Source organism: Haematobia irritans, chromosome 5 (assembly GCF_050003625.1).
Source record: "Haematobia irritans isolate KBUSLIRL chromosome 5, ASM5000362v1, whole genome shotgun sequence".
NCBI classification, from domain to species: Eukaryota; Metazoa; Arthropoda; class Insecta; order Diptera; family Muscidae; genus Haematobia; species Haematobia irritans.
In genome coordinates, this window is record NC_134401.1 from 149654354 (window position 1) to 149668023 (window position 13670).

The window sequence follows — 13670 nt, forward strand, 5'->3', positions numbered from 1 at the left end:
ACAACATTTTATTCACATAGAAAATTTTGTCAAGGGGATACAAAATTTTTGTAAGAGGATAAAAAACTAAAAAAAGAATAATTAAAATTGAGGAGTTGACAAATAAAATTTTATTTCCTTTAAAATTCACTCTAGAGGAGCTCTTGATAATAATCACCCAATGAAATTTTTGTTCAAATTTAGTGAAAAGTACTTTTTCGCTCAAAAAAAAAAAAAAAAAAGAAAAAAAAAATCCTTTTGTGTTTTCCATCCCTGATACAAAGCATATTTTCTCAAAGTGGGATTATAACAAATTTCAAACATAAAATAATACAGATAACTACGAACTTATACTAATTATTAAAAGATTGCAATTATATACGCCTGTTGTTATACAAAAATTCACTAATTTAATTAAATTAATTCTATTCATAAATTTTAATAAAATATTCTATTGTCCAATAAATAATTACAACATTTGTAATAATTACGAGTCTGCAGAAAATTATAGATTAAATATCTATAATTATGGACATCTTCGTTATGGGCATTTTAAGCCATATCTCTTTAAATATGCGTCCTAGAGCCAAAAGGAGGTTAATTCGTGACCACCCCCCAAAAATCAAAATTTTGAGGAAAATCCTCAAAAAAATCAAAATTTTTATATGAAAAACTTAAATATCTCCATATCTCCTTAAATATACGTCCTACAGCCAAAAGGAGGTTAATTCGTGACCACCCCCCAAAAATCAAAATTTTGATGACCCTCAAAAAAATCAAATTTTCTATATGAAAAACTTAAATTGGCCATATCTCCTTAAATATGCGTCCTAGAGCCAAAAGGAGGTTAATTCGTGACCCCACCCATAAAATCAAAATTTGATGAAAAACCTCAAAATATCAAATTTTTTTATACGAAAAACTTAAATTGGCCATATCTCCTTAAATATGCGTCCTAGAGCCAAAAGGAGGTTAATTCGTGACCACCCCCAAAAAATCAAAATTTTGATGAAAAAACCTCACAAAAAAATATTTTTTTGATATGAAAAACTTAAATTGGCCATATCTCCTTAAATATGCGTCCTAGAGCCAAAAATCAAAATTTTGATGAAAAACCCCAAAAATCAAATTTTTTATATAAAAAAAAATTAAATTGGCCATATCTTCTTAAATATGCGTCCTAGAGCCAAAAGGAGGTTAATTCGTGACCACCCCCCAAAAATCAAAATTTTGATGACCCTCAAAAAAGTCAAATTTTTTATATGAAAAACTTAAATTGGGCATATCTCCTTAAATATGCGTCCTAGAGCCAAAAGGAGGTTAATTCGTGACCTCCCCCAAAAATCAAAATTGTGATGAAAAACCTCACAAAAAAAAATTTTTTTGATATGAAAAACTTAAATTGGCCATATCTCCTTAAATATGCGCCTAGAGCCAAAAGGAGTTTAATAGCCACCCGTAGTGTTGTTAGGACCTCTTAGTGCCCTTTTTCATATACCTTGAAAATTTTCCATTAGGGTTTTGTATATAAGCCCCCGTATAGCTTACTGTTTTAAAAAGTCATAAAAATAAAAATTAATATTTTAAAAAAATTGTAAATCATTTGTTATTGAATTTCAAGAGAGAACTTTAACACCTGTCATATCACAGTGGGCGGAATAGTTTAAGTGAGCCTAAAATATCGGTTTCCAATATAGCTAACCTAACCTAATACCTCGATGGACTTTTTTGAACGATCCTCCAAAGTCTTGAAAAGACATTGATGTGTATTAGCTGTCAGCTAGTGATCTTTCAATAAACACGACAATTTCCTGAGATCTGGTCTCATTTTTTAAATTATTGAACATTTTTTATTGTCTCATTGTTTAAATTATTGAAAATTTTTTTAAAGAAATAAATGTCGACAAAATTTGCTATAGCAATAAAATTTTGACCAAATAATCTATAGCAATAAAATTAAAAAAAATCTATAAAAATAAATCTTTTGCAAAATTTTCTGTAGAAATAAAATTTTGACAAAATCTATTTCGAAGGGTGGTGGTAGGACTTGTCTTTGGCCATTGTTAATAAAATAATAAAGGACTTCCGTTTGTGTGTATTTTGCTTTCTGTCCTCCCTAGTCGATTTGAAAATATTTCCTGCAAACTAATCCTTTCATTTCCCTATCGAGTTAATTATATTTTGCAAAAATTTTGTTTTATTTTCCCATTCATTTAAATTAGAAAAAATCCAGCTTTGAGCATTTTTTCATATTGTCCACTATCATCTCTCAGGTTTTATTATGGGGGAACATTTAATGGCTATTGAAATAATAATCTTATTGTCCTTGTTTTTGAATTGCATTAAGTAATCTTTTATTTTTGCATTTATCATTTTTACAGATATAACCATCGTATACAAGTGCTAGATCCACAAGGACGTTTCCTTAGGGCATTTGGCTCACAAGGTACCGCAGATGGCAAATTCAATTATCCATGGGGTGTGACCACAGATGCCTTAGGATTCATTTATGTCTGCGACAAAGAAAACCACAGAGTACAGGTAAGCAAAAGGCATATAGCGGAACTCAGTCATTGTCCTCTAATGAAGAATTAAAGACGCCATGGGAGTGGAACTACTGGAAAGTGAACGGGGGTGTTTGGCTGGAATATGCTTATAACGCGAACTATACCAACTCAATGTATTGGTCTTTGATCATTTTGTCCATTTGCATTGCAGTTTGTGTCACAATTTGTGAAATGTAATTTATCATCAGGAAATGTCAAACACAAAGAAATTTAAATACACTGAAAGAAAAGAAGAAATAGAAAAAATAAAACAAATATTCATTAGTGAATCGAGACAATTTTGAACTATGGGGGAATATAGCTCCGCTAACTATAATACAGTAACAATATATAATGAAAAATCGCAAATGGGGTTTTAAATTCTAGGAGGAGCTAACATTTATCTAGAGGGGCTAAGCCTTCTTCACAGAGGCTTTTCTAGCTTTGTGAAAATATTAAAGATTTATTAATTAATAAATTATTATATTAAATTTTATTATATAAAGTACGATAATAGAGAATGTAACTATCAAAAAAATTATATTTAATAATTTTAAAATATTAATCTATGAAGAAGAGATCACACAATTTTTCTATATTGTTTTTTCCAAGTGTATTTCATGCCATTGTTAAAACCCTATTCACTTCTCCATTCATGACGGTAGCATGAACAGCAAGTTATCACGAAATTAAAGGCATGTCAATATCCAATGCTTATGCAAATATTTGTAATTAATCAAGACAAGAGAATTGAGAATGAAACGATTGCCCACTTGCCCATTGTCATTATGTGGGTTGGCCATGGGGAATTGGTTGCCAGGCAATTGAGAAGACATGCATAACGTTATCCTTAGAGATTTCTATACGAACATGTATTTCCAATTAACGAGAAATATGTTGATTTCTAATAGTTTTTATTCACTAAGCTTCTTAATGCTTCGTGGAATTAGTACCCATGGATAGATTAAAATTTTAGAAATAACAAAAAGATTTGTTTAAGAACATTTAGAGATAAGCGATAACCAGGAATTAGAGAGCAGAATTTATATAAAAAAAAATGGTTTGCTACTTACCAGTGACCATGTGGGCTAGATCTCTCCGCAATAGTGATAAAAGCATAGAAAAATATATGTTTAAAAACTAGTCGATAGTCAAAAATGTATTTTTTTTCAAAATCTTGAAAATTTAAAAATTAACTTTTAGATTTTTTATTACAAACCCTACATGGCCAACAGTTTAGATTTTTTTTGTAGAAATTTTGCGGAATGCTACCCATGCGATCTTTTGAAATATTTCCTGTATCGGGTATTTCCCGACACTTCAATCGACAGCTTGCAATCACGGTTGCCACTCGTGCCAAAAATAATCTACCAAAATTTTAAGAAAAATCTACCAAATTTTACTAATCTTATTGTGAAGTTTTGGGTAAAATATTTGCAAAATTATATTTTTACAGACAATTCTTGCCAATAGTTATTTTAATAGAAAATTTTTGCAAAATTTTATTTTTATAGAAATCTTTTCAAAATTTTATTTCTGTAGGAATTTTTGCCTTATTTTGATTTTGCAAAATTTTATTTCTATAGACAATTTTTGCAAAATTTTATTTTTAAAGAGAAGTTAAGCAAAATTTTATTTCACCAGAATTTTGTGTTTATAGAAAATTTTGCCAACATTTTATTTCTATAGAAAATTTTGCTAACATTGTATTTCTATAGAAATTTTTTTAAAAATGTTATTTCTATAGATATTTTTGTCAAAATTTTATTTCTATAGAAAATTTTCTCGCAATTTTATTTCTATAGAAAATGTTGCTAATATTTTATTTTTATAGAAAATTTTGTCAGAATTTTATTTATATAGAAAATTTTGTTAGAATTTTATTTATATAGAAAATTTTATCACAATTTTATTTCTATAGACAATTTTGTCAAAATTTTATTTCTATAGACAATTTTGTCAAAATTTTATTTCTATAAAAAATTTTGTCAGAATTTTATTTCTATAGAAAATTTTGTCAAAATTTTATTTCTATAGAAAATTTTGTCAGAATTTTATTTATATAGAAAATTTTGTCACAATTTTATTTCTATAGAAAAATTTGTCCAAAATGTTTTTCTTTACAAAATTTTGTCAAATTTTATCCTATAGAAAATTTGTCAGAATTTTATTTCTATAGAAAATATTGCAAAAATGTAATTTCTATAGAAAATTTTTGGAAAAATTTTATTTCTATAGAAAATTTTGTAAAAATTTTATTTCTATAGAATATTTTTGGAAAAATTGTATTTTTATAGAAAATGTTCTTCATTCGTTTTTGTTTTATTATTGTTGATTTTGTTCTTTAATCATTGTTGTTGTTGTTTTTTGATTTCAGCTTAAAACCATGCATTGACTAAACTACAAGTGTAGCTTAACCAACAGAGGAAAAGAATGTTTGTCAAATTTATTTGGGCAAAGCCCCATAGACTGCAAGATGCTTGGATGGACGCACGTTTCGGAATTACCACATTCCTCATCAGCATCCTCTACTTGCAGCAAAACTGTCAACCAATTATCAGAATAATTTCAGGCAGTTCATTAAACCCAACAATGAACCACACTTGAACCTTCCGAAAAAAGGTTTTGCATGATAGCCCGCTTATGCCGAAATAAATTCGTACAAACATATCTCTTTTCCTATGCGACTGCCAAATCATCGATTTGAGTGCAGTTGGCAGGGTTTATTTTGAGCGTGCTTCCACTTTTTTCATTCGTTTTGTTTTTATACCCTCCATCATAGGATGGGGGTATATTAACTTTGTCATTCCGTTTGTAACACATCGAAATATTGCTCTAAGACCCCATAATGTATATGTATTCTGGGTCGTGGTGAAATTCTGAGTCGATCTAAGCATGTCCGTCCGTCCGTCCGTCCGTCCGTCCGTCCGTCCGTCCGTCCGTCCGTCCGTCCGTCCGTCCGTCTGTTGAAATCACGCTAACTTCCGAACGAAACCAGCTATCGACTTGAAACTTGGCACAAGTAGTTGTTATCGATGGAGGTCGGATGGTATTGAAAATGGGCCATATCGGTTCACTTTTACATATAGCCCCCATATAAAGGAACCTATGGCTTGTGGAGCCTCTAACGGAAGCATATTTCGTCCGATCCGGCTGAAATTTGGTATGTGGTGTTTGTATATGGTCTCTAACAACCATGCAAAAATTGGTCCACATCGGTCCATAATTATATATAGCCCCAGATTTGGATTGCGAAGTCTCCAAGAGAAGCAAATTTCATCCAATCCGGTTGTAATTTGGAACACGGTGTTAGTATATGATCTTTAACAACCGTGCCAGAATTGGTTCATATCGGTCCATAATTATATATAGCCCCCATATAAAACGTTCTTCAGATTTGATCTCCGGAGCCTCTTGGAGGAGCAAAATGCATCCCGATCCGGTTCAAATTAGGCACGTGGTGTTAGTATATGATCGCGAACAACCATACCAAAATTGGTCCAATCACACAAAAATTGGTCCATATCGGTTCATAATCATGGTTGCCACTAGAGCCAAAAAAAAATCTACCAAAATTTTATTTCTATAAGAAATTTTGTCAAAATTTTATTTCTAGAGAAAATTTTGTTAAAATTTTTTCGGTTCATAATTATGGTTGCCACTCTAGCCAAAAATAATAAGATTTTACTTCTGTAGAAAATTTTGTCAAAAGTTTATTGCTATAGAAAATTTTGTTAAAATTTTATTTCTGTAGAAATTTTTGTCAAAATTTTCTTTCTATAGAAAATTTTGTCAAAATTTTTATTTCTATAGAAAATTTTGTGAAAATTTTATTTCTATAGAAAATTTTGTTAAAATTTTATTTCTGTAGAAAATTTTGTCAAAATTTTATGTCTACTTTGTCAAACTGAATTATATACGTATTGGATCGATCTTTTTTGATTTAATATATACCACGTATGGACTTACATACAATTTAGAAGATGGTGTTATGAGGTTTTAAGATACCTTGCCATCGGCAAGCGTTACCGCAACTTAAGTAATTCGATTGTGGATGGCAGTGTTTAGAAGAAGTTTCTACGCAATCCATGATGGAGGGTACATAAGCTTCGGCCTGGCCGAACTTACGGCCGTATATACTTGTTGTTTTTTGATTTCAGCTTTTTCTTTAGAAAATTTTGTAAAATTTTTTTTTATAGAAAAATTTGTCAGAATTTTATTTCTATAGAAAATATTGCAAAAATGTAATTTCTATAGAAAATTTTTGGAAAAATTTTGTTTTTTATAGAAAATTTTGTTTAAATTTAATTTCTATAGAAAATTTGTCAAAATTTTATTTCTATAGAAGATTTTGTCAAAATTTTTTTCATTCGTTTTGTGTTGTTATTGTTGGTTTTTTTGATGCTGATGAGGAATGTGGTCATTCCGAAACGTGCGTCCCATCCAACCATCTTGCAGTCTAAAGGGCTTTGCCCAAATAAGTTTGACAAACATTCTTTTCCTCTGTTGGTTAAGCTACACTTGTAGTTTAGTCAATGCATGGTTTTAAGCTGAAATAAAAAAAAACAACAAATTTTTTTTCTATAGAAAATTTTGTCAAAATTGTATTTCTATAGAAAAATTTGCCAAGATTTTATTTCTATAGAAAATATTGTCAAATTGTGTTTCTATAGAAAGAGAAGGATCCACCGTGGTGCAATGGTTAGCATACCCGCCTTGCATACGCAAGGTCATGCGTTCGAGTCCTGCTTCGACCGAACACAAAAAATTTTTTTGCGGTGGATTACCACCTCAGTAATGCTGGTGACATTTCTGAGGGTTTCAAAGCTTCTCTAAGTGGTTTCTCGGCAATGTGGAACGCCGTTCGGACTCGGCTATAAAAAGGAGGTCCCTTTGTCATTGAGTTTAACATGGAATCGGGCAGCACTCAGTGATAAGAGAGAAGTTCACCAATGTGGTATCACAATGGACTGAATAGTCTAAGTGAGCCTGATACATCGGGCTGCCACCGAACCTAACTTAACCTACACTTCTATATATTGCTAAAATTTCATTTCTATAGAAAATTTAGCCAAAATTTTATTTCAATAAAAAATTTTGTCAAAATTTTTTCTCCATCGAATATTTGGTCGAAGCTGTATTTGCATAAGAAATTTTGTCAGTATTTTATTTCTATAGAAAATTTTGTCAAATTATTATTACTATAGAAAATTTTGTCAAATTTTTATTTCTATAGAAAATTGTGTTTCTATAGGAAATTTTGGTAAAATCTCATTTCTACAGAAAATTTTGCCAAAATTTTATTTCATTAGAAAATTTCATTTCAGTAGAAAATTTTGTCAAAATTTTATTTGCATAGCATATTGTGTCATATTTCTATAGAAAATTTGTCAAAATTTCATTTCTATAAACAATTTTGTCAAAATTTTATTTCTATCGAAAATTTTGTAAAAATTTTATTTCTATAGAAAATGTAATCAATTTTTTTATAATTTTTTTTTCCATAGAAAATTTTCTCAAAATTTTATTTCTGAGCAAATTTTCTTAAAATTTTATTTCTATAGAAAATTTTGTAAAAATTTTATTTCTATAGAAAATTTTGTCAAAATTTTATTTCTATAGAAAACTTTATCAAAATTTTATTTCAATAACAAATTTTGTCAAAATTTTATTTCCATACAATATTTTGCCGAAGCTGTATTTGCATAAAAAATTTTGTCAATATTTAATTTCTTTAGAAAATTTTTATTCTGTAGACAATTTGGTAAAATTTTTATTTCTATAGAAAATTTTGTCAACATTTTAGTTCTATAGAAAATTTTGTCAAATTGTGTTTCTATAGGAAATTTTGGAAAAATCTCATTTCTATAGAAAATTTTGCCAAAATTTTACTTCTATAGAAAATTTTATTTCAGTAGAAAATTTTATCAACATTTTATTTCCATAGTATATTGTGTCGTATTTCTATAGAAAATTTGTCAAAATTTCATTTCTATAGAAATTTTTGTCAAAATTTTTATTCTATCGAAAATTTTGTCAAAATTTTATTTCTATATAAAATTGTGTCAAAATTGTATTTCTATAGAAAATTTTGTCAAGATTTAATTTCTATAGAAAATTTTATCAATTTTTTTTTTCGACAGAAAATTTTATAAAATTTTGTTTCCATAGAAAATTTTATCACAATTTTATTTCTAAGAAAATTTTCTCAAAATTCTGTTTGTATAGAAAATTTTGTCAAAATTGTATTTCTATAGAAAATTTTCTCAAAATTTTATTTCTATATATATTCTCAAAATTCTATTTGTATAGAAAATTTTGTCAAAATTTTATTTCTATAGAAAATTTGTCAAAATTTCATTTCTATAGAACAGTTTGTCAAAACTTCATTTCTATAGAAAATTTTTCAAAATTTTGTTTCCATAGAAAATATCAAAATTTTATTTCTAAAAAATTTTCTCAAAATTCTGTTTGTATAGAAAATTTTGTCAAAATTGTATTTCTATAGAAAATTTTACCAAAATTTTATATTTGAGAAAATTTTCTCAAAATTTTATTTCTATAGAAAATTTTCTCAAAATTCTATTTGTATAGAAAATTTTGTCAAAATTTTATTTCTATAGAAAATTTGTCAAAATTTCATTTCATTTGTCAAAATTTCATTTTTATAGAAAATTTTTCAAGCTTTTATTTCTATCGAAAATATTATCAAAATTGTATTTCTATAGAAAACTTTGTCAAAATTTTATTTCTATACAGAAATTTTGTCAATATTTTATTTCAGTATAGAAATTTTGTCAATATTTTACTTCAATAGAAATTTTTGTAAACATTTTATTTCTATAGAAAATTCTTTCAAAATTGTATTTCTCTAGAAATTTTGTAAAAATTTTATTTCTATATAGAAATTTTTGTCAAAATTTCATTTCTATATAGAAATTTTGTCAAAATTTTAATTCCTTATAGAAATTTTGTCAAAATTTTATTTCTATAGAAAATTTTGTAAAAATTTTATTTCTATAGAAAATTTTATCAAAATTTTATTTCTTAGAAAATTTTCTCAAAATTGTATTTCTATAGAAAATTTTCTCAAAATTCTATTTGTATAGAAAGTTTTGTCAAAATTTTATTTCTATAGAAAATTTGTCAAAATTTCATTTCTATAGAACATTTTGTCAAAATTTCATTTCTATAGAAAATTTTGTCAAAATTTTATTTCTATCGAAAATTTTATCAAAATTTTATTTCTATAGAAAATTTTGTCAAATTTTTTTTTCTATGGAAAACTTTGTCAAAATTTTATTTCTATATAGAAATTTTGTCAATATTTTATTTCTATAGAATATTTTGTAAACATTTTATTTCTATATAGAAATTTTGTCAATATTTTATATCTATAGAAAATTTTGTAAAAATTTTGTTTCTATAGAAAATTTTTTTAAATTTCTCTAGAAATATAGAAAATTTTGTCAAAATTTTATTTCTATGGATTTTTTTTTTTAATTTTATTGCCAAAAATTATATGGCCAATTTCTATAGAAATTTTTGTCGGCATGTGATTTCTGAAGAAAATTGTGTTTGCAAAATTTTATTTTTAAAGAAGATTTTTGCAATGTTTTTCTTCCTGCCAAAATGTTTTTTATAGAAAATTTTCAACATTTTATTTCTATAGAACATTTTTTTAACTTTATTTCCATAGAATATTTTGTCAATTCTGTATTTGTATACAAATTTTTGTGAAAATTTCATTTCTATAGAAGTTTTTTATAAAAATTTTATTTTTGAAGAAAATTTTTGCAAAGTTTTTTTTTTTGTTTTTTTTTTGTAAAAAAAATCTTTGCCGAATTTGTTTTCTATTGAAAAATTTTGCAAATTTTTTTTCTATAGAAAATTTTTGTATTTTTTTTTTCAACAGAAATTTTTATGCAAAATTGTATTCATATAGAAAATTTTATAGAATAGTTTTACATGGTTTTATCTTTAAAGAAAGAAAAGAAATCGGTTTGACAGAAACTTCGCCAGTAGCTGTTGTCAAAAATGTTCTATAGGATATTCTTTCATCAGGTGCTAGACTTAGTATTTACTGGAGTGCCATCGTAATTACTTTTATAATATACGATGAAAATTCTATCGAATTGGTCGAACAGTTATAGCTTTCAATGAATACAAATGCATCCTTTATGAGTCTATTTTTGATTTATATTTTAGGTTTAAATATAAAAAAAATATTCACTTGATAATAAATTATATTTTATTTTCCCCCTTTTCCTAATAGGTTTTCCAATCTGATGGTTCCTTCGTTGGTAAGTTTGGCACATGTGGCCGTGGCGAAGGACAACTGGAGCATCCACATTACATTGCTGTCTCCAACACGAATCGGGTCATTGTATCTGATTCGAATAACCACAGAATTCAGGTAATTTAGTGATTACTTTTGTGGAGGCTAAAACTTTAATATTAGAACCAGCGGAATTTGTATCACAGTGGGAGAAAAAAATTAATGCGGGGATTTAATGAAAAAAAATTGTGGAAGTAAAATTCATGGAATATTATTGTTTAATTTAGTTTTCATTACAATTATTTTTGTTTGTTTTTTTTTTTTTTTTTTTTTTTTTAAATTTAGTTTTCTCATACAAATCGACTTTCTGTAAATTTAGAAAAAAATAGTTAACACATTATCAATATTCGATGATTTTTTGAAGATTTTTTTGTGTGGACTTTTTATGATTTTTAAGTATTTGGAACTTCATTTGACGATTTTTGGATAAAACTATATGGCAACACTGACTACCTTACTAATTGCTTTTATATTTTCTAGATTTTCGATGTCAATGGCAAAGTGTTATCAACATTTGGCGGCGAAGGTTCAGATGATGGACAATTCAAGTTTCCCAGGTATTAATAACTAATTAATTGTCTTTTACAAAAGATGTAATATTTTGATTTTTATTGCAGAGGTGTTGCCGTGGATGATCAAGGTTATATCTTTGTTGCCGATTCTGGTAATAATCGCATACAAATTTTCAATCCCGATGGAAGTTTCTTGAAAACCTTTGGCTCCTGGGGTTCTGGTGATTCAGAATTCAAAGGTCTTGAAGGTGTTGCCATTATGTCCAATGGTAATATTTTGGTGTGCGATCGTGAAAATCATCGTGTCCAAGTGTTTTAGTCTCTCGTTCTCCAATAGCAAAGCAACTCAACTCAACCAGAATCAACATCATCAGAAAATCATCATGGGTATCTTTATGGATTTGTGCTTTGCTTGATATCTTTTTTGTTATTCTATGGCATATTTTATCATACGTCGTCTTTGCTTGTTACTTTCATATTAAGAAGAAGAAAAATACTATGAAGATGAAGAAATACAAATGTCCCTTTTTTACATATCTATTATAATATACCAATGAAATAATGGGATTATGGTACCATCTGTAATCCATTTAATATGATTTATTTTTGTTATTGTTTTTAGTCCCAAATTGAAAAAAAAGCTTTAGAAATTGACGAAATGAAATTGAAAAATTTTTACAATATTATGATAGTTTTTGTTCCCTCTCCTCGAAATGATCATCATCATCATCCATATCCTTAAACGAATTGATTTAAATAATTTGTAAAAACAACTTAAATTGAATAAATAAATAAAAATTATTTTAGAAAAATGCAAGAAAAACTTGCAACAAAATATCCAGAGTTTTATTTGAATTTCTAGGAAATTTCTAAGTTAAAAATTTAATTTCGGTAAGAAAGTAACGGTTAAAGTATTTAACTATTCAATTACTTCAATTAATTTAATTTTATTATAAGGATTATATCATGCATGAAATCAAGGAATATTTGTTATTGATGTAGGTCGGATGGTATTTACGTATAGCCTCCATATACACCGATTTGGCTTGCGGAGCCTCTTGGAGGAGCAATGTTCATCCGATCCGGTTGAAATTTGGCACGTGGTGTTAGTATATGATCTGTAACAAACATGCAAAAATTGGTCCATATCGGTCCATAATTATAAATAGCCCCCATATAAACCGATGCCCAGATTTGACCTCCGGAGCCTCTTGGAGGAGCAAAATTCATCCGATCCAGTTGTAATTTGGTAGGTGGTGTTAGTATATGGTCTCAAACAACCATGCAAAACTTGGTCCATATCGGTCCATAATTACATAGACCCCATATAAACCGATCCCCAGATTTGACCTAAAGAGCCTCTTGGAGGTGCAAAATTCATTCGATTCGGTTGAAATTTGGTTCATTGCGCTAGTATATGGCCGCAAATAGCCATGCAAAAATTGGTCCATATTGCCAAAAATAATCTACCAAAATTTTATTTCTATAGAAAATTTTGTCACAATTTTATTTCTATAGAAAATTTTGTCAAAATTTTATTTCTATAGTAAATGTTATCAAAATTTCACTTCTATACAAAATTTTGTTAAAATTTTATTTCTATAGAAAAATTTGTCAAAATTTTATTTAAATAGAAAATTTTGTCAAAATTTTATTTCTATAGAAAATTTTGTCAAAATTTTATTTCTATAGAAAATTTTGTCAAAATTTTATTTCTATAGAAAATTTTGTCAAACTGAATTATGTACCATCGACCATTTTTATACCCTCCACCATAGGAAGGGGGTATATTAACTTTGTCATTTCGTTTGTAACGCATCGAAATATTGCTCTATGACCCCATAAAGTATATATATATATATATATATATATATATATATATATATATATATATATATATATATATATATATATATATATATATATATATATATATATATATATATATATATATATATATATATATATATATATATATATATATATATATATATATATATATATATATATATATATATATATATATATATTATATATATATATATATATATATATATATATATATATATATATATGTACAAATCCGTGAGATGTTTCCTTTAGTGGACTGTAGATAAAGATTAACTCTCGGAAATGTAAAGATTTTTTGTAACGAAAAGAGAAGAAAGCAAAAGGCAAAGTTTAAGTTTAAGAATTCAAAAGTATGGCTTTATTCAGGATGACGGCAGCTTACCAAGGGCAATGACGAAGCACAAGTGAAGTTTTACAACAAACGAAGTGTCAGTCAGACATTAT

At 27.2% G+C, this 13670-nt stretch overlaps 1 protein-coding gene across 9 annotated transcripts in view; it reads left to right on the forward strand.

Moving 5' to 3' along the window:
* Positions 1-12210, forward strand: part of tn (tripartite motif containing protein thin) — a 267388-nt gene extending 255178 nt beyond the window's left edge. For all 9 annotated transcript variants that reach the window (XM_075311489.1, XM_075311496.1, XM_075311493.1 and 6 more), the window contains 4 exons: positions 2361-2520; positions 10801-10941; positions 11344-11420; positions 11481-12210. In XM_075311489.1, the coding sequence (XP_075167604.1) occupies positions 2361-2520; positions 10801-10941; positions 11344-11420; positions 11481-11694 (592 nt within the window). In that variant the 3' untranslated portion in view covers positions 11695-12210. The remainder of the gene's footprint in view (positions 1-2360; positions 2521-10800; positions 10942-11343; positions 11421-11480) is intronic.
* Positions 12211-13670: the final 1460 nt, after the last annotated feature.